This window comes from Typopeltis vanoorti, chromosome 3 (genome assembly GCF_054136105.1).
Source record: "Typopeltis vanoorti isolate ZY-2024b chromosome 3, IOZ_Tvanoo_1.0, whole genome shotgun sequence".
Lineage (NCBI taxonomy): Eukaryota > Metazoa > Arthropoda > Arachnida > Uropygi > Thelyphonidae > Typopeltis > Typopeltis vanoorti.
In genome coordinates this window covers 57,325,547-57,353,189 of record NC_143551.1, presented here as the reverse complement: position 1 = coordinate 57,353,189, position 27,643 = coordinate 57,325,547, and the positions used below count along the sequence as shown (strand labels likewise).

Sequence of the window (27,643 nt, the reverse complement as noted above, 5' to 3'; positions counted from 1 at the left end):
TATGTGGTATGTACGGCATATTTATAAATTACCTTCGCATGATAAATATTTGTTTTGCTCTCTGATTGCAGCAAGTTAAAGCAAATTAAAACTCTCTGTGATTGATTGCAGCAAGTTAAAGCAAATTAAAACTCTCTGTGATTCAGCTATATCAAGAGAAACCCGAAGAGGACGGAAGGCATTCTCATTTCAAAACGAGGATAAAAAGGTTCAGGCAGTGCATTCAAGAGCTCTTTATTAGATGTTAGGAATGGCGCAGGGAACAGATAAAAACAGAAATAATTTTTGTTAATTTGCTTGTTTAACAAACATGTTTCGGGAGTCAGAGAATATTACAAACAAGTGTCCTACGTATTATGCCTTTCATAAAAAAGGCTTTATAAGTGAATTGGGGAAAGTCTAGTCAGGTCATGCTTGAAAATTAAATGTTTTAAATCATGCAATAAATATTATAATAAAAAATAATAGTATATAATAGGTTAAAGCCTTGGAAATGAAAGAACATTCAGAAATAAAATATAAAATACAAACAGTTAAAAAAAATACACTGAACCAAAAAAAAAAAAAACTTAGAAAATATGATTACATGCTGCAAATCGTTAAAATTAACAACTAAAACTGATTTTAATAAATCACACTGTACAAGCTAACGGTTAAGTGTAAGATATTGCACTGAAGAGTGTATTTAGTGAGTTTTAAATATTTGCTCTTTCTGTCCCTTACCTCCTGTGAGTGGCGTAGTTTCCGGATATGTGGCCCATCCCGTCACATCCTGGAGTGGGGCAGTGTACCAGTTCCCTGGAGTCTCGGTTTCGCGGGGATGTTGCCGTCGACGTTGGTGACGTGGGCCTATGAGAAGAATTTTCGGATGCTAATCATGATAGTACTGTTTATAAACTGCTGATATTAACAGCACTATAGCCTAGACTAGCCTTTTTTTTTATACAAATTTTAAACTGCGAATATGACTGTTATTCCTCTTGCCAATGACCAATGTCTAGCACTGAAAAATTAAACTGAATATGAAAGAGCTTTTCTTTTGACATTGAAATTTAAAAATCATTATTACCGAAATGTTCTACTTATACAGATAAGCCGAACTTAAAATATTTTAAAGGATGCTCTTGCAACTACAATTTAAAATTTCAGTCTTAGCTCTACCAGAACTATTTCATGTTTCTTATGCTAACCACAATGAAATTTGTTTTATGTTCAGCCGAATGGATGCTGGATTATCATAAATCTATTGAAATAATAAGATATGGATACTTTTAATATTTATAAAAATGAACTTTTTATAGCGTAAAATACAGCACAACATTAAAAGACACTGACGCATTGTAAAGAATTAAGAGATTTTTTCTTTATTTAAATATCTAATGATAAAAAGCAGTTTAATTTCTTTTCTGATACTTCTTCGATGGTAGAGATTTTCAGAAATAGTTTGCATAAGCACAAAAATCGTTACATTCAACATTCCAAGAACTTAATTATTGCAGATAGATTAAATATTTCTAATTCATTTTAATCCCCCTCCCCATCTTCGCACAGATCCAAATTTATACTTCGAGTTAAACATATCTTTTGAAGTCATGACTGGCTATTTATTGAATTCTCTTTTTCATTCGTTTATTTAAATATTTTTAATTGTCTATAATTTTCCATTTTCTGAATCCCATATTTAAAGATCAGGTTTCTACAAAAGAATGTCAATATTTTTAATGTAGATATTTTCCAAACCAAATTGTTGATAATTACTTAACTAACCATGCAGTTGTTCACCCACTTGGAAACTTTGTGCCGTTCGTGTCCGTCCCATTCTATTAAAACAACAAAAAAAAATTGCTGACTTTACTTTGTGGTACGCAAATTTGTGTCTGCGATTCGTGAGCAACTAAAATTTAGATGGATCTTTTATAATAAGCTACCTGATGACACACGTATCAATGGCACATGGTTTTATAATCAAATTAAAGAAATTTTAGGTGTTAAGGGGAAGAGTGTAAAAAAAAATTGCAGGGTGAGATCTTTTCAACCAGAGAAGTGAATCATTTATTACGAAGTTGGACGAAGTGAATCAGACAACTGGAGATGAGCGTTCTTCAGTCTTCGGTTCACAAGTGTCGAAGATATACTATAAAACATTTTTATAGTGCATTTTTTTCATTTGGCCACACAATACTACATAAAGTAAAGGACATAAAATACTCATTAATTTTTTCAGCTAAAATATATTGAAATTATAACGTTTCTAAACTGTACTGATCATGCTCTGAGTTGTAGATCGTTCAGCATAGCACGAAGTCGCCACGATTATGAGGTGAAAAGATGGAAGAAGTAGTCAATTTCCTTAATTGCAGTCGTATTTTTCAGAGGAAGCAATATTTCACATTTTAGGGAATGTAAATATACAACTATTGAATGCTAGTTCAATACCGGAAAAAGAGATTCTTCCAAGGTGCACAAAAATGCACAAAAAAAAAGCCTTTTTAACTTGCACAGAAAACAATATATATATATATTTATTGTTTTATACGTTATAAAATTAAAGCTCTTGAGATTAATTTTATAAGATATAAAATTAAGGATTTTTTTTCCCTGTAATGGAGGACTCTCTCATTTTGACACAAACTGACTATTTCTCGAATAAGCCGTTCGATAGAAAAGTACCTTTCTTTTCCGCGACGTTACAGTCTTAGATTTTTGCTATGTCCGTGTCCGTCCCATTATATTAAAACAAAAAAAAAATGCTGACTTTACTCTGTGGTACGCAAATTTGTGTCTGCAATTATTTGTGTCTGCAAATAAGTTGCATAAACAGCAAGTATATACATCAAAAACGACAATTTCTGATTGTGAATTTTGAGGCAGCTACAATGATGCTGGTGAATATTATAGAGAGCATATGTGAAAAGAACTAAACTAAACTATTGGTTACACCAAGCTCACACATTATGTATTTGGAGCCTAAAGTTCACACATTGAACTTTAGACCCCAAATGAAGCAAAAAAATAAAATAAATAAAATAAAATAAAATAAAATAAAAATCAGCTAAAGCCTTTTATTCATCATTGGGAGGGGCGAGGCCTTTTAACCCTATCTAACTTTTGGAGACTAAGGTGGGCAGTTCAGTCTCCACAGGTAGCCAGTCGGAAATAGCTGGCCCATGACTATCATTAATTATAGGCAGCAACCGATAAAAAGACGGGCAAACAAGTACTGCCATCTCTTGGTACCTAAGCCTAACACAATGTATTACTGTCTGAAATAATGTGGATTCTGCGGTCGATTTTCTTAAGTTTGCCGGACGAAAAACCCGAGTTTCCGGGAGAAAAAACCTTCGTGCGCGTGCCAGAGATCGACTAACTCGGAACCTGTCGAATAAAGGCTTAGAAAAAGTTCCTCCAGTCGGCGACTAGACTTGAACTTAAGTTTATCGCTTTAAACTTAACTAAGTTTAAACGTTTCAAACTTAAAACACACACACACACACACACACACACACACACACACACACACACACACACACACACACACACACACACACACACACACACACATGCAACGTAACACACAAAAATCGTCAGAAATTATCACATCTCTAAATTCTTACTGGCTGGTTACCTATGCAAATTTACATAATAAAAATATGTTTTTCATCATTCTTTCAATTGCAATTTCCCATATTAATAACTTTGGTTTTTGCCCATTACTCTCAGCTGACTTTATCCGTTTCAATCATTTTACTGAAATTTGTTTTACTATAGGTCTTCTGGCTCACTACATTAGTAGATAACACTTATGGTCAGTCGAAAGAACGACGTATTCCTTGGTCTTGAATGCAGTCGCGGATGAAAGCAGGACAAATGGCACTTTTTTTCCCAAGACATCACAGAATATCACAAAGCTGAAAAAAGGTTCCTATTGATTATGCGCGGACGCGCACACTCTCTCTCTACACACTTGATATATCCTGAAATGGGCATGAAACAGTGATTTCCGCAAATTGAGATACTCAATATCACGCGACACTGCATAAGTGTGTGTGTGTGTGTGTGTGTGTGTGTGTGTGTGTGTGTGTGTGTGTGTGTGTGTGTGTGTGTGTGTGTGTGTGTGTGTGTGTGTGTGTCGTGCGTGTGTGTGTGTGTGTCGTGCGTGTGTGTGTCGTGTGTGTGTCGTGCGTGTGTGTGTGTGTGTCGTGCGTGTGTGTGTCGTGTGTCGTGCGTGTGTGTGTCGTGTGTGTGTAAGCATATATCTGTTATAATTCCATGAACAGAAATACATCTCAATAGCGATTTCTTTAGGATTGGTTGAGATAATACAAAGACAACTTGCCCATTATACTCAGCTAACAACATGAGGGGGGGGGGAATGAGCGGTTATCTATTTTGTGATGAAGGAAAAACTGGAATTTCAAGAGGTAAACACACTGCTACCTCCGTATGAGACCGGTCGTTAACATCATCGCCTGAAAAGGCTTTATGAATGCTTTTCGCTTTCAGAAGCGGTTTTCTACAATGGAGAGAATAACGGTATTACCGGAATAACGGCACCAGTTTTTTTTTTTTAATGCCACCCAGATATATATTGATAACAGAAGTTCATAAACAGTATTTACAACCATATTCTAATATCTTATTAATTAAGGTATTAGAACTTATCATTAAAATAACTGGCAGTTTGATATATCATTAAGAATGGTCATGCAAATCAGTAGATAACACATTTAATTAACGACAACGCTTATTGATCCAGATTAGTATTCTAATATTGAAGAAGGGGGGGGGAGAATTAGACCTATCTACATAGGCATTCCTCTCTCTCTCTCTCTCTCTCTCTCTCTCTCTCTCTCTTTTAGACTCACTAACGAGCTTTAGATAGAATTTCTATCAACTTCGGATTGCATTGCAATACACCATGACTCCATAGAAGTAATATTACTTTAGGTTTATTTTTAACTGCTCATTATAAAAATAGTTGAATAAATCAACCCAGAATACAAAATCATAGCTAGTGGTATATCAAACTGCAGAGAAAGCCTATGTATTTTATTATTATTATCTTTTATTTGTTATGCGAATCCCACCTACGAAAGGCGATTAGTTTACAGTACATTCGTATTAATACAGTGGGCCTCTATGTAGGAAAATCCGGAGATCGTAGCCCTAGAGTGATTTAACGTGGAGCTTTTTCAATACATTTCAGGTCTACTCTACTTAGAGGAGGGTGCCACACAGGTCGATCAACTTCATCTAAAAAATAAATTCGAAACTTCTGGTAGTGCATTGCACAAAGCAAAATACATCTACTAACAGTTCCTTCCTTAAATGCATCAGCAGATCGCTCTTCAATGCAGATGGGAGAGAGGATAACACCGTAAATTTCATTTTCTAGAGAAATGTTTTCTATTAAAAAAATTAATTCAAGTATACTTGTCTTCAATAATACACAAAAATGGTTAAAGGCACATGAGGACAACTTTATCATACTTCACTGGTCTATTCAATCAGTGGATCTCACAACCCAGATGAGCATTCCAGAGGATGAATTGTTCACGACAAAGACTGACCGACAGCTGCAGGATGCTAATGAGTCTGCATTGGCCAACATCCTTGCCTCTGTTTTTCTCTCTTTCAAAACCTTGTGCATTTATTCATCGAATTGACCACTACATCTGAATGTTTAGGAAAATGATACTTGCTAGTGGATAGGCATACCGTTTAAATTGGCCACTCACTGCATATGAGGAGTTATTCCATATCATTTCTTAATAACTTAATCCTCCTCTCTCTCTCTCTCTCTCTCTCTCTCTCTCTCTCTCTCTCTCTCTCTCTCTCACACACACACACACACACACACACACACACACACACACACACACACACACACACACACACACACACACACACACACACACACACACACACACACACACACACACACACACACGAGTCACAAGACCTAATACAAAAGTGCCGTCTGTGGACAAATTATTAAAAAAAAAAAGAAGGAACCAATTAAGAAGTTTCTGGAAAAGATGGGGGATTGTATTCATTGGGAAAAACAGTATAGGAGGACTGTTCCAAAGAACAGAGGCAGATGGAATTAAAGAACATCTGGTTCGATATGTTTCGAGTTGAACTGCGTACGCATGTTGACTAGTAACTTGTTCTTATATGATTAGAGGAAAGCAGAAAAAAGGAAGTGGTCAGTTGGATGGAGCAACGCCCAAGAAAATAACTATAAAAGGCATGATGCAGAAACAGAACGCCTATGCGAAAGTGAATGGAAGAAGTCCATGAGAAGGGAGGAAGTTACCTATTAGTCGGATTGTCCACTTCTGTATATCAAGAATTCTTAGGAGGTTTGGGGAGGGGATAACCAACCCAAAAGTGATAACAATATTCCAAGTTTATTCAAAGATGAGGAGGCTATGAATGTAGTGTGTTCTAGGATAAGCTAGATATGAAAAGTTGCCCAATGGGACAGCTAATCTTCACTGCAAATGAGCGGAAAACTATCAAAAGTTAATAGGGAGGGTAGTAGGATCTTTCTCCCTGGTAAGAATAGCATTGAAATTCTTCTGGTCACTCCACTTGAGAATGGTGAGGAAACCAGTGCTTAAGATATTGGTTATGGAAGTTCTTGAAGCTTGAATCATATGAGTATTACAAGGTTTCTCGAATGAAGAAGAGGAAAGGAGAGCACCGTCATCAGCAAAATTATGAATAGGATTTTTATGCCTGACTTATCTCTCCGTTTAAGGCCAGATTGGATAAAGGCTTGTTTCCATGCTGCCATGTACAGCATCCATGATGGAGTCCAAAAAATTGCGCATTCTGTTATATGTTATATTACAACGCAGCTATTGTTCTGCGTTGTCATTTGACTGTGGTCATTCTGTTGGATTGCACGAAGTTGACGTCTGACTTATTTCTCCTTTATGGACAGATTGGATAAAGGTTTGCTTCCATGCTATTGGATAGATCTGCTGCTGTGTACAACATCCATGACAGAGTCCAAAACAGTGTGCATTCTGTTATGTTCCTTCCTAAACAGCTATTGTACTACGTTGCTATTTGACTGATTGTGGCCATTCTTTTGGATTACTTGAAGTTTTAATCCTCCTTGAGTTTCTCACATTAACAACTTGTCCCAACTAGCACTGCTGTTAACTAGATGTTTTCAGTAACAGCCATTTTCAGTATATGAAAGTTTCCAGTGTTTACACTAGCACGTCAAATGTACACTATTATAGCTCTCAAATTCTTTGGATTGAGTTGTTGGCTCGTTATGGCACTGAATTGGACAGCATGCATGCATTCATCTATGTAATTCATAGATATCAACCTACTTCTTTTATATAGCCGAGATAGGCCACAAGTAGCATGGTTGGCGAAGTGATGAATTCCATATTTTACGCGAGCGTGCTTAATCAAATGACTACCAGTGGATGTTGCATTCGCAGTTTGTAGTTTCAACTACGAGTTCGTCAAGACTTTTGAGCTTACGCAGTTCGGTATCGACAATGCTCTTTGGTTGGAAAGACTTGGATTCGAATCATCTAGGATGCGAAGAACCTTTAATCAGGGGTTTTCAAATGAAAGAAAGTTAGTTGGTCATAAGGCAGTAGAGGGGGTTTCTCTCTCGGAAAGGCAGGTTTTTCATCCCACAAAAGAGACAACCCACTAGACGAACACTCTTAATTTACAGACATATTACACTGGCCTCATAGCCTTAGTTGCTTCGGTTGAAAATCCAAAACAACCAACCAATCACATCTGAGTCCAGGCAGAAAGCTAGTATATGAAAAGTAGCAGCGCATGCTCAAGTGGACTTCTGTTTTTAAATTCATAATTAATGAAGAAACGAGCCAATAACGCTTCAATTTGGAATCAGAATTTTATTTCCTGAGTTATTTTTCTTATTATCTCTAGATCCTTAGTTGAAGATTACAAAAAAAAAAAAAATAGAAGAAACTGAGTAAAACACCTGTTTGTTTTATTTTCATCTGTCTGTTCACAACCAATACATTTTAATTACGCTAGACATATGGTAAAATTTATCAAGCCATTTCAATTTTAGTTTAAATCGGATAATCATTTGTAGTCCTTGAATTAGGCAAATACTACAAGCATACGATAAATTTAACCTATTAGAACCTTTCTAAATAGATAGGCCAGAAAGGCCATAGTTCAATTCTGTGTTAATACGAGGGTTGTGAATAAAGTAGTAGCAACATGTGCACAAAATGTAAAATAGTTTATCAAGTCTATAGAATTAAAACCCTTCAATTGTAATCTCCTGCCATGTTCTACACCCGTTTCCGAATTTATGGAAGCTTCTAGATATCATCAGCAGAGTGTTGCCTGTTGATATCAGTGATAATGCGACCTACTGCTTGAAGAACCTCTTGCACACCCCAACACTGCAGACATCTAAGGGGGGTTCTTTCATTTTGGGGAACAAGTCGAAGTCGCAAGGACTCATATCAGTGAATACGGAGGATGTTCCAATACCTCCCATTGCCGCCTGTCCAACATTTCTATTTTTCAATTCAATTGCGACGCATGACATCATGCATTGTCGCGCAACAAGCATGGTAGAGAACTGTGAAAAAATGTGGTCACTTTTTTCTTAAAGCCGAACCCAGACTCCAGAAATCGTCGATAATACTGTGCGTTAGCAGTTTACCCTTGGGCAAGCATGATGAAGAATGACAACCTGAATGTCGTAAGCGACTATCAACATGACTTTAACTTCGCCGAGTTCCTATATGGAGACGTACAAGTGGTGTGAAACCCAACGAGCTGAAATTTTGCGTATATTGCGTCTCTCTTTTAGGATGCGCCAAACACTTTGGTGGTTTATCGCAGTTTCTTGGGCCAACTGGCGTACAGTCTATCGCCGATCAACCGCGAGGGGTCCCAGAACAAGCTCAACATGTTCATCTGAAATGGCGGGTTTTCCTGAACGGCGATTATCATTTGGGTAATCTCACCCGGCATGAAATGCACTGACTATCTTGCAACAGTTCGGAACGGTAAGACACTGCCACCGCAGACTTCCCTAAGGCCACAATAACAGTCAGTCGCAGTTTTACCTCGTGCAATCTGAACCTTGATCCAGGATCGTTGTTCTAATCTTGTGAACATACCTTAGAGCGTTATATACTGAGATGTTTACTTTAACCACTTCTCCACCAAAGGACACTTATTAGAATGGGGTGTGTCGCCTTGTGCGCATGTACAGTACAGACAACTAGCGCCTCTCTCTATGTGTCAAGAGTAACATTTGAGTTACCAATACTTTATTTAAAACCTTCGTAATTCGATTTAGTCTTCAATTTGAAGAATACTTTTAGAGAATGCTAATAATAAACGATCGCTTCAAACAGGTGGGCCACTCAGATTAGTAGAGAGCACTCTTATTCATTAGCAAGAGTCCATTTTTAGTCACGAAATGCGCCCTTTTAATGATTCTCTTGAATCATTGTCATACCTGTTTTCCCATTAAATAAAATTATTGAACAAACTGGAAGTTCATTTGCGGAAGACAACTTTCAGACATGAATTTCGTATGTATTTTGGGTTCGTGATATGCTTACTCCGTGATGAGGAGAACCAACTGATAGAAATATCTACTGTATTATCAAACAAGTAAAAATCGTAATCAAAAGCAACTATAACAAGCGAATATGCAAACTCTTCGGAGATCATATATTCTAATTATTGCAAACAGCAAGGCAACTGATATTATGAAAACTAAATCCTCTTGAAGTTTCAAAAGCAAATGTTTATTTACTTAGTAAATAAACATTTGATAAAGAAAATAAATTACTTGGTAAAGAAAATAAATTACTTGGTAAAGAAAATAAATCTTCTAAAACATTTCCATTTTGTTTTCTACAAAGAGCGGTACTCTTTTTACAGTCACAAGTTTTTGGGAAATCGATAGATTTCCTACTCTCCATCATGGTCACAGACTGAGTACACTTTTCTGCAATATACTAAATGAGTCAACGAACATTTTAGAGGAATATGCCGCCTCCTCGTGTTTCTAATTCTAAAGGCCATTTTATTTATTTTATGATTAAAATCCCTATTTACCTATGCCAAAGATCGACTAACTTAAATTGCTACTGAGAAAAAAAAACACAGAGGGGGGGGGGGGGAATTCTACTCCACTAAGTTGCCTTGCACTTATATGGAAGTTACAAGGGTATGCTAAGCACATCTACTTTGCCCAACAGGTTAGTGATGAATGCAGTGTTAGTCGTGTTCTCCTTTGGACTACTGTTGATCAATCCATACGTTAATTATATTGGGAAGGACGCTGATGTTCAGTTGTTTGCTGACGATGCAAAGATAAGTAGAGTAGTTAAACAGGGATGCCCCTGATATCAGGGCCATCATAACCCACTAAGCAGGCAATGCCTAGGAGCGGAAAGTTTATAAGACAGCAAAAACCGACCAAATTATATTTCAAGTATAAAAATACCGTTTCCCCCCCCCCCCCCATATACCCTAACAATGGTCCTTGCCTGATTTACAGCACTTACAGAATGACTTGAATAGGCTGGGACTATGGGGGAATGATAATGGCTATTAGTTCAATGTTAGAATCGTAAAATTACACAATTCTGCGTGATAAGATTTTTAACGGCATATTATATTGGTGGGATTATGCTTGGAGAAAGTGCTGAAACTAGGGATCTCGGTGTTATAGTGGATAAGAAGTAATTGCGATGTTCAAAAAGAATATCGATATTTAAGGAACATTGATAATTAATTGCAAAGAGGTCATTTTACCTCTTTACAAAGCCTGAATACGACCGCACCAGATTTAGTGTCCTGGGTTCCTTGGGAATGAAGAAACTGTGGACAGAGTGCAAAGAAGAGTTACAAAGATAATATCAGGATTATGAAATGTAGATTATGAAGAGAGAGATTGAGAGTATGCGAATTGTAGACACCGAGCAGGGAAAAAAAAAAGGTGATATGATATAGTTGAACTTCTGAAAGGTGATATTGCAGTACCGATTAATGAAATTTTCGTTAAATGAAAGGTGGGAAGAGGAAAAGGTCCATGGCAGTGGAGTTTGAGTGTGGTTAAGAAAGGGGGTGAGAGCTAGAATTTTCTTTCACAAGTGCATCTAACTACCAACAGGCATCTAGCAGAATAATATAAGAGAAGGTATGACCGCTAGTGTGGTTGATGTGTGACCGTTGATTCATTGGAGTTATGTTAATATTTATTATCTTTCCTTAAGATGAGATTATAATTCCAAGTTGAAGGGTGTGACCTATTTTCTTCGTTAATTAATTACAAATTAAAGATGCTAAGAAATGATATTCTTGGTTTAATTCTTTATCCAAGTGTAAGCAAAGTTTGCGCTCGAAATATCTTCACGTCTGGGCTACTATATAGAGGATAATGACTACACTAATTGCCTTAGTATTTCATAATGCAAAGCAAATTCCCTTTCGGATGTGTATAATGCTGTACATTATGGGAAGGGCCACTAGCCAGACAGGTTTCGATTTTTATGGTCTCATCAGTGGAAGCCAGACCCAGAACAAATACCGAGGTTGAAGTAATGCAGAAGTCATATATATATATATATATATATATATACAGGGTGTTCGGGATAAATTTGACAGTTTCGTAAGGAAAAAGAAAATCTTTGTATCTATTAAATTTAATGAATTGACAAAAAAACATTACAGGCAGAGTTAATTACAATACTATCAACAAGATTTACTCAAAATAACCACCATTAGCATCGATCACAGCTTCAATTCTGCTTCGGAACCTCGAACAAGCTGATGCTACAGTCTCCCTGGGAAGGGCCGCAAAAACTGTTTTAATTTTATCCATTAACTGGGCTTTTGTATTACTGGAAGTGCGATTGGTGTCTTTTTCAACTGCGCCCCATACAAAATAATCCATGGGGTTAAGGTCTGGGGAGTTTGGAGGCCAAACATTTGGACTGGTGAAGTCGTAGAAATTTTCAGACAACCATTTTTGACTTTTCCCAGAGGTGTGGCAAGGGGCCGAATCCTGCTGCCATACATACGGCCTACCATTGGCTACCCTTGTTATCCAGGGCTTGACTACAGTTACCAACTCCACGAACAAAGCCCGAATTCCAATGCCAGGGTTCTTCAACACCTGTTCCTGCAGATTTGCGAGGAATTCTGCTGTACGAACGCAATCAGATCGTCTGCTAGGGATCTTTCTTCTTGCTACATCCTCGTAGTCACCATTGCAAGTCTCTAGTTCATGCCTGATTGTTTTTACTGTATTCAGGGAGCATTGGGCAGCAGTCGTAATATCCTTATTTTGATGGCGGGCACGAATCATCATGATACAAGTTATTCTCTTCCATGATTCAGGTGGGTTCCAGCTATCCATCCTTTCTGACATCTTGTATATGAATGAAGAAGTGTCCAAACTTTTAAATGAAGAGAAGTGTGTGTTAATACATGTAACTTACGGAAAAATATAATTAATTATAAATATGTCAAATTTATCCCGAACACCCTGTATATATATATATATATATATCCCATATGCAAGTAGTGAAAAGATGTATCGTACTAAGGCAATTGATATGAAGTCATTAGTCTCTATGTACAAGTAGCCCAGTCATGAAGATACTTCACACACAAACATTGTTTGCTTACGCTTGGATAAAGGATTAAACCAAGAATATAATTTCTTGGCATTTTTAACTTATAATATAACAAACTGAAAAAAAAAACTGACAACAGAAAATTTATGTGTCAATTAGCTTTTCAACAGTATAATTTTGGGAATAGATGATAAAATAAAATCCATATTGATTTTTGAGATAAAATGATCTTGTTTCCAAAAGGCTTAGCTCACCTGTAATCTTCAAAATCAATTCCATTGTGGGAATATTTTCAAGTCAAAAGTTTTGAATATTCCACTTCTTATTATATGATGCTTATTTAGATTAGGATTGGATAGTGAAAAGGTATGAAGTCTTGAATTTAGCAATATATTACAGTTATTCGCGAATGCTTTCGATTTGTTGATAGTTCTGTTGCAATAACTCACCTGAAAATAAAATATCCGATTTTCTAATTTATTAGGATGCGACGTTTTGAAGGATTACAAATAAATTCTCACAAGATGAGAAATGACACATCCCAAGTGAGAAACAGAAAATATCTTCGCGGTACCCTCTGTCGCATTATTTTTTACCCCTCCAAGATTTATTCTTTTTTCCTCATTAGCAACTCTTGTCAGTCTGGTTGGTCGGATGATTCGCGTATCCTCTCTCCAGCTAAAAGGTTGCAGATTCCAATCCCGCTTTGGACAAGGATGTTTGTGATGTCGTTCATTCAATCATATACATTCATACATACAATATATGCACTCTCCCAAGATGGACTGAGGCAAGGACATGGGAGTAGACCCAACTCTCCCCTGGGTCTACCCAACTCATTAGGGGAGAGTTGGGTAGACCCAACTCTCCCCTAATGGTGACCTTGGGTCACCATTAGGGGAGAGTTGGGTCTACTCTCCCCTAATGAGTTCACAGGCACTCATACTCGATAGTAACTTGTTAGGTCAGTTTATCAAGGTAATAGCGACTGCATAGGTGGCGCATTACACTGGAATTGAAACAGCATATGTACCTTATAGGGCCAGATGATGGGTTTTTCTTAATGAAATTCATTCATAAAAGGTTGGAAATGTAAAACTAATAGTAGTACTACGAGTAACATTAACATTTCTGGCTAGATGGGTGAAGCAAAATTGCTTTTCATATTCCCCTTTGTCTTGTAATGGAAGAACTTTGAATGGAGTGTTTGTGAGCTATATGCTCGCCCATTGAGGGCAGTGAAGTTAGTTGCGTTCAGCTGAACTTAAAATAGATTTTGGTCTTTTAAATTTGTAGATTTCTTCTTCATTATATTCCGAGGCTTCCTTGATTAACGGGTTTGGATGGTTACTTGTCTTGGTAAAGAAATTCTCAGCTAGATTTATGAGAAAGGAAGAGATATAAGGGATATTAACTTCTCTATGGATCTGGGTGTTTCTTATGAACCAGGGGGGCATCCAGAATCATCCTCAGGCACTTATTCTGTAATCTCTGAAGTTTTAGAATGTTAGAATTTGCGGTGTGGCTCCAAGCTGGGGATGCGTAAGTGATAACCGGTCTAATTACCATCTTGTAAATTGTTAATTTTGTTTACATGTCCAGTTTATTTTGTCTGTTGATCATAGGGTAGAGCTGTGCTAAGACGTTGGATGTCTTTGAGGAAATGTAACTAATATGTTTGCTGAATAGGAGTTTACTATCAAGAATCACTCTAAGATATTTAACTTCAGTCTGCCATGGAATCTTTACTCCCAATAAATAAATATCCTCCATGGTATGGATTTTCTTTCTAGTAAACAGTATGACTGAGCTTTTCTGGGGGTTAACTTGGATCCTCCAGTCTGCCATCCACTTTTCTAAAGTGTGTATGCTATTTTGTAGTCTTTTAGTTGCCAGTTTTGGGCTCAGTGAACTTGACATCAGTGCAGTATCATCTGCATATAACGTAGTGAATGTTGTTCTTGGGTTCAGAGGGATGTCTGCTACATAGATTGAAAACAGTAGAGGTACCAGAAGAGATCCTTGAGGTACGCCTGCCGAGATCCTGCGTCTGGTCGAAACCGTTTCGCCTACCCTGACCTGCATGTATCTGTCTTTCAGATAAGAATGTATTACCTTTATTAGTCTGACTGGGAAATTAAATTTTATCAGTTTGTAGAGAAGACCTTGATGCCATATTTTATCAAACGCCTTCTCTGCGTCGATGAAGATGGCAGCTGTATTAAGTTTCCAGTTGAAACCTTTAGTAATGATTTCTACCAGCCGGTGCACTTGTTGGGCTGTACTATGGGCCCTACGGAAGCCGAACTGTTCATTAGGCAAAATTCCTAACTTATCTGTTTCTGCTTGGAATCTTGAGAGGATCACTTTCTCTGTTACCTTTCCGAGGCTGGATAATAGGCTTATGGGTCTGTAGCTTTCAGGAAGATGAGCATTTTTTCCTGGCTTCTTCAGTGGTATGATTGTGGCTGTTTTCCATGTAGAAGGGAAATGCTGGAATCTAAAGATAGCATTTGTAATGTTGACGAGATGGACTATGGCCTTTCTTGGAAGTAGTTTTACTATTCTGTTAGTTATGCCATCCGGTCCTGGAGCTTTTCTATTGTTTAGATGGGAGATGATATTTATCATTTCTGTTGGATTTGTAGGAGTGATATGTTCTGAGTTGACAATGTTCTGTCTTAAGGTTGACCTAACATGACGATGAATCTTGTACATAAGGTTGATATTTAAATTAGTATACGATGGGTTGCACTGAGATTCTAGGTTATCTACTAGTGCTTCGGCTTTCTCTTCATCTTTGTGAACTGTCCCTTTCTTGGTTTGGATAGGGGGTATGAGTTGCTTTTTGGTGCGGATTGCTCTTAAGAATTTCCATACAGAATGATCTTCAGTATTGATGTTAGCCAATTTGGTTTCCAATTGATGGTTTCTGTGTTTTTGAAGAGCTTCTCGGACCTGCCTGTTTAGATTGTTCAATACTTTTTTATCTTGTGGGGCTCTGGTATTGTGGTATCTCTTCCTAGCTCTATTTTTTGCTCTGATTAGGTCCATAATTTCTTCAGGGATACAGTTAGTTGGGTTGAAGACAGTTGATTGTCTGACTGATTCAATTGCTTTCTGAATTTGTACGGTTAAGTTATTTATTGCTGTGTCAATCTCTTCCTTTTTACTGATATTGGGTACCGGACCAATATGATCGGGAAGAACCTTGGCTAACTTGTTCCATGGTATGAATGTGTGCAGAGGAGAGAATTGATCTGATGAACCTAGATTGAGCACTATGGGATTGTGGTCAGAAGATAATTCGTTGTAAGCCGAGAATCGTACTTTATATATAAACTTCATACCGCTTTGCTAAGCTGAGTGGTAATGCTATACCGAGAGATGGAAGTCATCTCCTACTCATGGACTGGAGCTCTTGTAATATCATCATCAAAATGAAGTCAGCGTTTTTTAAGTCAGATTTCAAAAGACAAAACTGCAAAAAGTGCTATTTTGGGAGATATGGGAACAAGGTATTCATGGTTTTTTTTTTTTTTTTTTGGCAAGGATCTTAACAGAGAAGACCCTGTCCCTACACACACACACACACACACACACACACACACACAAACCACCACCTATTCACAAATTAGAAGTAATTTTTCATCTGAATAACTATGGAATATCGCTCCCTTATTTCGACATGTACCTTCAACATATCAAAAATTCTAAGCTTCCTACTTTTGCAGGAACAGATAAATTAATGGAATTTTCTGACCCAGATGTATGTCCATTGTCATTGTTCATCTGCTTGTACTATGCTTTCATTCTCAAATGAAAACTCGATCGCAAATCAACTCACTTTAATTTACATTTCAAATTTTAAAACATGCTAACGATTCATTCTATTCATTATACTACTACTGGTGTTTGAAACAAATTTACAGTCCTTTAAAAACTCATAAATTACGTAACATCTGATACTATGAGTAATGCAATTAAAAAAAAGTGGATAATATCGAAACCGGTTCCAGCTACTAGATAATAATAAGAATAAGAAGTACTGTTTAAATATATTTATGTTATTGCTACAGAATTTTCACAATGATGTGATGATTGCATTTCTATGATTAAATTCGTTAAGTGGTAAAACTATATTAGTTATGCCAATAATTCGAACGTCAAGCCATTTAATACTATATCAGTACAATAATTTAATATTAGCACAGCTTGAATACATAACAAAATTAGGCATGGAAATACGGCGCTACTTGTATAAAGTACTTTTAATAAGTAGGGAGGTGGTGACGTTTGTTGTTTAACTTTTTTGCTTGTCCATGATGAAAAGATGGGCTGAGGAGAAAAAGTAGCAAATAGAATAAAAGAAAATGGAGATATGGGAGGTAGCGAACTCATAACATAGAGGAACCTAATTTTGTCAATTTTAAGTGGTTAAATTTAAAAATAGTTTTAAACATGTAAAATGTTGTCTAGATATGAATGTTAAGAGATAACTAAACTACTATTTTGAATTAAAAAGTAAGAATTCAGATATAACAGGTCTAACAGAGTCGACCCCTCCAAAAGTATTCACCATGCTTATGTCGTTCGGTTTATAGACGAAATCGAGTATATGGTCAAGTTAATGAGAATTCCTATACTATAATTGAATCTGTTTGGTATGATATTCAACTTAGCAATTCAAAATGTAAGGGCGGAACAGGTGACAGTTCTGATCATGAATATTTCAATGAATTCAAGAGCAAGCAAGAATAAATTCTTAATAAAGTGATACTTCAAATTTCTGGATATCAATTGAAGATTGGGGAAAATGGATATTCGACTTATAAGAGACTATTTTTAGATGTGTTTGGCACCAACATATGACATGTGCCACAATACTCTATATCTATTATCATCATCATCATCATGCTTATCAAGGATTTACGCCTAGAGTGGCCTGTTCAGGACTTAGAAGTCATCGCTGAATCTCTTAAGAGGGCGTCCTGGTTTTCTTTTTCCTAATGGTTTATAATTTAAGGCTTGTTTTGGTAATCTTTCTGTTTTCATTCTTTCAACGTGTTCCATCCATTTATGTTTATATTTTTTAATTTTTTCTATTACTGATTCCCGGTTTAATTCTTTCATAATTTCTTCATTTCTTTTGTGATCAAATAGGGTATACTTTGCAGTTTTTCTCATTAACTTCATTTCAGCTGTTATTAATCTTTGTCTTTTTGTTTTATTATCCAGATTTCACTTCCATACAATAGGAAGATAATAGTATGCCTGTTATTCAGTTCTATTGTTATTCAATAATGAACAATCAATGTTCTGAGGATCCAAAGAAAACGTCTAAGTAGAATTAATTACATAGAGATATTGACTGAACATTAATGATAAGTCAGAAGTTATTCTGATTGCTGTTTTATGCGAGATGTGTTCGGATAAACTAGGTCAAGGGAAAAGGATTGGGGAAAACTACAGACTAATAGGAATTCAGTTAGCTAATAATCTATTGAATATATGTAGCAAAATTGATTATATAATGACTTAGGTAGAGGATTCCTCTCCCTACTATATGAAAAAGGGGTTAGATTCGTAAACCTGTAAAGTGATTGGCTAATTGGATTCAGAAGTTCAATTGACTGAAGAAGTGCAAATATTACTCCAAAAGGAGGAATGAAAGGTCACCATATACTAGGTATATGGTTACCTAGTAACCATATACTTGCAAGTATAACATCCTTGACAGTAAAAGTAATTCAAGCAAATATGTATAAAAATCATGGCGAATCAGCGTATGGCTTTATCAAGGGTAATTAACAAACTAGTTTGTTGTTGCTGTGATAATACAGTTAAGTAGGAACCAGCAAAAGATTTCGAAGTCAGCATTTGGATTTTATAAGCATTCAGTGGAGTACCTAATAATCGCCTTGTTTCTTAGGCAAACTTTTAGACTAGTTTATCAAAAATTCAACACTAGCTATATACGTCGGTTGAAGAGATGATTGTTAGAATGGCAGTTTGTATACATTCAAAGTTGGGGATTTGGTATTTAGGTTTAGATTGCACCTCTCGTCTTGAGATATTCTCGATGAGTAGTGACATATTCAAGAATACTCCCCACCCTTAACCAGCGAGTTCGTGGATTCTATGAGCGCGACTGTTGCACAGGGCTTCACAATATTTTGTTCATTCTGTTGGAAAGATCTAGGTCGTAATCCTTTGAGATGGAAAGAGCCTTTATACGACTTTCTAACTGAAGGAGCTTGCCTTATACTGAGGTGGAGAGAATTTTCCCGTAACATGGAAACCGGCTGGATAACAGAGAATATTGACATAACACACTAACTTCATAGCATTAGTTGCTACGGAGTTCCGACCAATTCAACTAATCTATTATCAGATCTTCCGCCCTAGTGATTAGTAATACAACATGATCTCCATGGAATCCCCAAACTTAGGCAGGAGACCAACATATACAAAAATGGAGTAAAAAAATAGCATGTAATATATTGATTTCGAATAAACTATTTCTACACAGAAATATGCATTCTCAGTTTGCAGGAATATACAATTAGAATTTCATTAGTGGCGAAAAGGTTGCGACCGCACATCATCGGCGGTTTTTCTTGGACACAAAAATACCTAGTGATGATGATGCCTATTTTACTCATTCAACAAGACTACCATTTTTTTTATGTTCCAATAAGTCAATAGGAGTTTCAAAAATGATTAATGATTGCTTCCCGAAATATTATCACATTATGAATTTATAAATTAATCAATAAATAAAATTTTTTGTTTTCTTTCCATATCCTTTTATTTTTTCCTGCTAGCAAACAATCTGGCACTTTTTTTTATTTATCATTTTTTGTTGATATTAGTTTTTGAGGGAAGTTTATAACTTTTCACGCGTTATTGTATCAATTTAGATCTATAAAAGAAAACTGAATCGTTATTAATTACACATCGTCTTTATTGTAAAAGTATATTATTAGCAAAGCACTGCAAGATACGAATATTTTCAAAATTATAAAATATTTTTCGGTACATTAAAAAGAGCTGAGTATTGAAAGAAAATCTTATGACATTCCTATTACTTCATCGTTTGTAACTCCTAAAGAATTTTAAAAGTATATTTAATCTTAAAATCAGTCATAGTGAAAGTTTAATGCAACTTTTCAACTCAGTTGGCTTCCATGTAAGTGAGCATGCTATTAAAGACTTTAGCAGCACATATTTTTGATTTCAACAAAACAAACTCCTATCTTATTTTTAATGTCACCAGGCTAGATGCATGAAATTATAAATCTATTAAGTTCGTAATAAGCAGTATTTAAAGCGGGGAAAGAAATTTTTGAAGAGGAAAACTTATAATGTTAATGCGAAATTAAGTTTTATGTTGTTTGCAGTTTTCGTTGAAGTATCTGGATGGTTTGCAGTTCTGCAAAAGGTAGTCGGATAGTTTGAGTCTTACAGAATAGAACCTGGTTATGGTTGTTTTTAGTATTAATTAGTAGAGACTACTAAGGTTACGAGGTGAATATACTGCGTCTGTTAATTGTGTATGTATATTGTTCTATCCGGTGTGGGGGGGGGCGTGAACTGGAATTTCCGGAGAGAAGAAACCCTATCACGCCCGTAGGACTAGCTAACTCACTTTCATTCAGCTTAACCCATCCTAGAAGGGATTCGAACCTAGATCTCCTGACTGTGGGGTTCTTTTCAGTGCTACGGAGTGCACCGAAAAGAACCTGCATAGCATTCCGTCTCATACAGTTTCACTTCAAGCATTTGTTGTAATATGAGTACGTGCCAAACGAAAAAAAAAAAAAAAAAAAAAAAACTTGACGAAGTTGGGACTTGTTTCGCTAGACATTATGGTCACTGCTCAAGAATTATTTTAATTACACTGAAAACTAAATTTCAATAAACAAATGTGTGAAATGAATCGTATTCTGTGTACTGAATCCATAAGGAGAATGGTTTTTGAATTTATGCCATAATATTTATGGCAGCTCACCATGTTTGCTTTCCCAAAATCATTCACATTTTATACAATATAGTGATTTATATAATCAATGTACAGTGCTCCCGGTTATAACGCTTTCACATGTGCCGGAATGTTTCATTTTGTCCCTCTTCGTATTAATCACCAGCGTTGGAATGCAGCTACTTATTTTTATGCTTCTAAATGGATAGATCATCGCTTCCTAATTAATACAATTAGAATAATCCTTACTTAGTTTTTATACATTTTTATTTTCGCTGTACGAATAATATAGTTTTTGTACAGTGATCCGTAATATTCCACTTCAGATGTCAATATTAAAGTAAGAACTGTACACAACATTGAATATTATGCATCTTATGGGGGGAGATGCATGCTTTCCATTATCGGCAATCGGAATAATTATAAGACGGGTGTCTGTAGATGTCCTTACCTGCGCTATAACCGGGACTACTGCAAATCAACAAACAAATTTTCTGGAATAAAAAGTCAGAAGGGAGAAAAAAGGTATTATGTCTAGCTTGTGGGATCGTTTAAAAATGCGACAACAACAAAACTGTTATACGAAAATGATTGATGTAATGAATTCGTTTCAAATTGATCAACTTACCTGTCTCCCTTGTATTCAGCAGGACTAGACACCAAAGGCAACGGCCGGATATTTTCCAGTGCGATCGGTGATGGTGTTGTTTGAACAGTGGTACACGTTCCTGTCGAACTGGTGATTTGAGGATATGGGGATGGAGACTGAGGTGGACCTTGTGATGACATAACAGGAGTAACAGAAATTGTTGTTGTGGTAGTGGTAGCGGTGGAAGGCGGAGACAATGGAGCGGGTTCCACAGTTGTCGGCCTACTTACGACAGGCGAGCAAGATTGTATCGGGAGAGGATCCGAGTCTCCGTTACTTACGATCACTTCGACTCTGGTAGTGGTGGTTGTGGTGGTAGATGCATGACTCGTAGAAAAGTCAACGGGTTCAGTTTGTTCGGTCTCTTGCTGAGAAGGAAATAGTAGTTTGGGAGTGACGAGAACAGTGGGCCTTTGATTTGCAGAGTGCAGGACGGCGGAATGTTGACTGCAAAGGAAACAAAAATATCAATTTTGTTAATGTGCTTTTACAATGGAAATAATTAGCCAAAAAAAGAGAAAAATTAATTTTGTTTTCTTTTCCAAATTTTTAATTTCTGAGTTTGCATTTCAAAGCAAGATACCCGAGAACTCTTATTATTTCGTCTGCTACCGTACTTCTGGAGTAAGCAGAGTAATTTGCATACCGCTGAATTCACATACCTTGGGGGGAGGGGGAAAGAAGAGCTCGTTATTCAGTTTTATGGGCCTCTAAGGAAGCTTGAAGAACAAAATTTCTCAGCTGGGAGTTTTTCGATGAAAACTTGTTGCAAAGGGACAGGGAGAAGTAGTAGTTTTAGTGTTCACACTAACGACCTTCTCCGGTTAACTAAAAATCCAATTTACAGTTTTACCAATGTCGACACACACTCTTTTCTTTCTCTCTCTCTCTCTCTCACACACACACACACACATATGACATATACTACAGTCTAGATCCAGCCTTTCCCTAAACATTACAAAGATGGAAACCAGTTATTTTACCGTATAATTATTTCTGTGGTAAACACGTCTTGACGTGTTTACATGTCAATAACTAGCAACACGTTTATTGAAAGTAAAATAATATTTAGATACTATGAGAATAACATGGATACAAAGCACAAATTATTTGATATATTTTATCCATATGGCATTTAGCTGGTTTGATATCGATTAGGAAACAGGCCTGAAATTTATTTCGTGTGTGTGTGTCACATGTTATCAAACTTGAATAAACAACGGTAACACATTTTGTTGTTTAATACTATCATTTGTGCTTGATCGACAGCTAACTTGTCACATTTGAATTTTTATATTTTCTGAGAACCGGTATTTTATTTATTTATTTTTATTTTCCCTTTTCTCAAGCGATACTAGGCCTAGGACCACAATTTAGTAAACGCTGGTCTAAGACTATTTAAAACCCATGTCCAGCTCTCTTAAACAGATCACCCAACAGTTCTTCAATACTGATAAAATTGCTTTGTTAATTTCAATGCTATTATAAATCTTTTCCTGTTTCCATGAAAGAAGAACTACGTTCTACTTATACGTTCCTTTCCTTTCTGAGATCGTGTATTCATGATTTGGCATTCTACTATCGCGAGAAGTAATTTTGCAAAGTCAATAGAATTTCCTCCTTTTCTGTCTGAACTCACTACATACTATCATTTTTCAAGTTCAACTCAAAAACAAACAAATAAACAAAAAGATAAGAAATAAAACTTGTTAGTTGCAGCAACCAATATACTGACCTGGGACACACAGCTGGCTGTCGACTAGCAGTTACACTTAAATCCAGCGATTGTAATGAAATGGTTCGAGTCGCTGTAGATGAAAGGTCCATCACGGGTTCAGAGTTCTTGGTGGACAGATTTATAGCCGATGGGATTGTAACTGGTGAATCGTATTGGTATTGAGGCCTACAGAAAATCAAAACGAAAAAGTTAAATCACCATAATTATATTTCCCTCCAGTTGGACTTGAAGATAAAGATAGAGCTATAATGTGAAATACATGTGCCCTTGTTATATTCATATAAATTAAATAACCATTTAAAATACAGATAATTAAGAAATAACTAACAAGGTGGCATTCCAATGCGAACACAAAAAAAATACAATATACGATATAGGAAGTAGACAAAAACAGAACAAACATGCACAAAATGTTTGGGCTTGGGAGGGAGGGAGGGTTCTTGGAACTTTCTGAATAACTAGGATACTTTTTTTTTTCGATTTTTTTGATAAACTATGCATTTTAACTTAATGGTTTCCCTCATTGTTTCATCTATCTACTTCTAAAGATCCTCACGAACAATGGATGAATAATAATAAAAAAAAGTTAACCTTCTGTATTTTCTGATACCACCATCTCTGTCTTCCTTCAGGGAGGTGGCAGCAATTCCTCCAATAAAATTACCCTCTAGTTATTCATTTGACCGCTCACGTGCAACATATAATGCATGCACATAAATCTTGCAACGGCTTTCTGTTCCTAAATAATGCACGTTTAAGCGTTAGAACTACTAACTTGAAAGCAGGGCGATGGCTAGGCTTGCTTAGAATATTTGGTCTTTCGGATTCTGAAGTCTTTGGCTTAGGGGCGATAGGCCGGTTGTAGTACTTGTGGACGTCATAAGAAAAATCAGGTGGTTTACTGTATTTTTCTAATTCCTTGGCGAGATTGGTGCGTGGTGTGGGAGTGCTCACGTACCCGGGATATTTGTAGTCTTGGATTTCCAGCTGTTTCACGTAACACATAGGCCTTAATACTCTGTCCGATGTAGTTGACACTGTAAAGAAAGAAACAAGAAACACAGGCATAATATATCTAAAGGACGAAATCTATTATTATATACATTATATAATTATATATATTTATATAATTTATATTATTAATAAATTTATATAATTTATACTGTGTGTATTATTGTTCATAATTTTACTCGGTAGAAAATGTATGTAAAAAAGAATTTAAATGACTCTATACCGAGAAATATCTTCTTTCTAAGTATAGAGTCATTTAAATTCATATATATATATATATTCAAAACATAACTAAATAGTTAAGCTCTTATATATTTTATTTTATTTTCGAGCATTTTTTTTTGTCTTAGCTATACCAGCATTTGAGCTAATTAATGTGAAACTTAATATAACACTTAATAAACTTAATATATATATAAAACACTGGAGACACCTGCGCCCAAATACGCAAATATTTGTTTTACCAGTTGCATCTGATTTCTTCACAATCGATAAAAACGTTAACTAAAGTATCACAGGCTGTTTATGATTATTATAATTACAGCTATTTTGCCTGCTTCAGTTTAGGAGTGCCCCTGTTTAAATGTCATTGGCTATTTACTCATGGATTCTTAGGGCATTGTGAGTGTAAATGTACCAAAAATTATATGTAGCATAAGGAATAGAAATTTACACATACCTTTTTCTGGGTGTTGCGGCCTTTACCTCTCTTCTGCGATGTCGAAAAACTACTGAGTGTGTGTGTGGGGGGGGCGGGGGGTAGGTGCTTGACGGGGTGCGGTCCGTTTCGACTATTCGACTAGTCGAATAGTCGAAACGGACCGCACCCCGTCAACCACCTTTCCCCTCCCCCCTCCCTATTTAAAAAAAAAATCAACCTTTTCACCTTTTCCCCACCCTATATAATATAATATATATGTTTATATATATTACGGAAAAAAAACCGGGTTTTTCTAACTTAATTCTACCAAATTGCCCCCCCACACACACACTCAGTAGTTTTTCGACATCGCAGAAGAGAGGAAAAGCCGCAACACCCAGAAAAAGGTATGTGTAAATTTCTATTCCTTATGCTACATATACTTTTTGGTACATTTATACTCACAATGCCCTAAGAATCCATGAGTAAATAGCCAATGACATTTAAACAGGGGCACTCCTAAACTGAAGCAGGCAAAATAGCTGTAATTATAATAGTTTATTAAGAGGAGTAACATGGGAGTTTTCCCAGAAATAATATACATGTTTATGATTATTTTATTTCAACGAATGCTGCGGAATTTTGCGTTGTATTTCGCAATTAGCACATTCGTATAATCCTGCGTATGAGTAGAGGACAGTTGGCTGATGTAGTGGTATTGTATTCTCCCTCGGAAGAGAAAATAGTACCCTGTATTGGTAGTAATACAATAGCTTAAACGAAGTCGCATTTATTTATTTATTGTGTTGAAATTTATTTATTGTCTTGGTATTGAAAGGGAGTTTGACTCCCTTTCAATACCAAGAATGTAGTATTAGTGTACTTAGCACAGAAGATACGAAGTGTATTAAAGTAGTTTTAAAGATTAGTTTTGAGGAATGTTTGTAAAATATAAGAAAAACAGGGAGTAAATATTTTCAAGAAAAAGGTTAATGCAGTTGTTGATGTTCTGAATTTTGTTTTACGCACTGGTAGTATACAGAATAAGACCAGAAAGAATAAAAAATGAGTATACTGTATACTCATATTTTTTTATCGTCTGCATTCGTTTCGTTGGTATCAATCCGCTCTTCTCTGTTTTTCCATGTGACGTGAAAGCGAATAGTTGTATGCGAATATAAGCAGTTGATTATGAAAATAATTAAAAATGGTATGTTTTGCATTTTTAAGTCCTGTAAATATATTATTTAAGATAAAATGAAAACATTGCTAACCTTTCCTGCACCACTCGTGGGCTCTTCGAAAATACTCAATGGAGTAATGGGCGTATTTCAACATTACTAAACGTGTGCATTTTTCGTTACTTCATTGTAACAAAAATTTGTATTTGTGTATTTTTAATTACCTTTTTTTTTTGAATCGCCATTGGCACCCACGTGAACATTTGTTTTGCCTGTTTCAGAGCTTTGTTTTGTTTATCATAAAATTGATTTAAAACTACATTTATGTAAGTAATTTAGATTATTATTATTATTATTATTATTATTATTATTATTTTCCTATTACACCCCATTTAGTTGTTGTCTTCTACCCATTATATGCGTAGAAAACAACAGGTAGCTTGCATATGTTCTTAGATGTATTTGCCAATAGAATCTGATTGTATTTGAATGCTGAACAATTCTTTACAAAGGTAGACCTACAATGCAGCATAATTTCTTCTTCTAAAACATGTAGTGAGATGAGTTAGCCGGTGGAGACAGTATGGTTTTCCTCCCGGACACTTGGATTTTTCTACTTCAAAAACAGGCAAACCAGTCATAGATTACACATATATTCTGCAGCGTGTGTCTAGTCCATGGTGTAGAACGACTCGCTCCTTTCTTTTATTGATTCCATGGACGTATTATGTAATAATATGCATTTCGAATAGGGAATTCATGTTGTTACGGATGTGTCCATAAGTTCGCAATCACTGTTATAGGCTCTCCTGATATCACAAAACGTTTGATCACCTATAGTTACTTCAGTGATCGGTAAATCTTAATTAAATGTCAATCATGTGAGCATTTTTTTTCTTTTCTCGTGAGAGAATTTGTAAAAGAATTCAAGAAAATAACATTCCTCGGTGATCTAAACAAGATAAAGATAATAATAATAATATACTTTTCATAACATCAGTAAACATCGAAGTTCGAGTTGTTTTCGTGATAATTCCTCAACCTCGAATTTTTTTAAATAATTTTTGTAAATGTCAAAAAAAAGTTGTAACTAGGATAAATTGAGATTTTTTTTTTTTTTGAAAAAAAAAAAACTATACAAATCAGTAATGTCAAGAAAAGTATTGAAAAATATTCTTTCATAGAAATTAACAGTTAATATTTAAAAAAAAAGCCTAATTAATTTTATTTTGCATTTAAATAAAGTGAAATAAAATGAAATTCTATTTCACTTTATTTAATTAATATATAGTTCATAATCCTAAGCAGTTATATTTTAGGCAGGTGTGATAGATATTGTGTGGATAGTTTGGGTCTCCCGCGATGAGTCTTCTGACTCTATGGAAATACCCGTATGACAACAACAACAACAATAATAATAATAATAAATTATTTCAGAATTTATTGTTGAGAACTTTTCGTAAGTTAGATTATATTGCAAATACATTTTGTATTTAATTATATTCATAACATGTTCATGTTCATATTCATGTTAAAAAATGCATCATTTTCCAGTCAAACACTCTTCGATTTCAGGCACAGTATAGCAGGGGGTTCTGCTAATGAAATTATCAAGAAAAAAAATGTCTTTTTTTCATTGAGAAATTCCACAATTTAAGACTGTTCCATTCCGAATCTTAACTACTCGTTTAAATTTTTCACCAGCAATTATTTCATCACTTTATATCCATCTTATCCAACCACTTTCCAAAACCAATCATTAACTAAATAGAAAATCTTTTCAAGAAAATTATGTCAAATGA

The 27,643-nt window shown here is 35.7% G+C and overlaps 1 protein-coding gene and 1 long non-coding RNA gene across 7 annotated transcripts in view; one reads left to right on the top strand and one right to left on the bottom strand.

Moving 5' to 3' along the window:
- Positions 1–27,643, bottom strand: part of LOC150108172 (uncharacterized) — a 318,721-nt gene that overhangs the window by 247,018 nt on the left and 44,060 nt on the right. For 5 of the 6 annotated variants that reach the window (XM_090390632.1, XM_090390635.1, XM_090390631.1 and 2 more), the window contains exons 12-15: positions 23,968–24,046; positions 23,007–23,174; positions 21,251–21,718; positions 724–849 (exon numbers count right to left, since the gene is read on the bottom strand). In XM_090390632.1, coding sequence (XP_090246758.1) covers positions 724–849; positions 21,251–21,718; positions 23,007–23,174; positions 23,968–24,046 — 841 coding nt within the window. The remainder of the gene's footprint in view (positions 1–723; positions 850–21,250; positions 21,719–23,006; positions 23,175–23,967; positions 24,047–27,643) is intronic. The other variant, XM_090390634.1, reaches the window with a different exon arrangement.
- The window catches only part of LOC150108173 (uncharacterized), a 38,636-nt gene continuing 36,742 nt past the window's right edge, over positions 25,750–27,643 (top strand). Inside the window, exon 1 of the long non-coding RNA XR_016548119.1 lies at positions 25,750–25,870. This is a non-coding gene — a long non-coding RNA (uncharacterized LOC150108173). The remainder of the gene's footprint in view (positions 25,871–27,643) is intronic.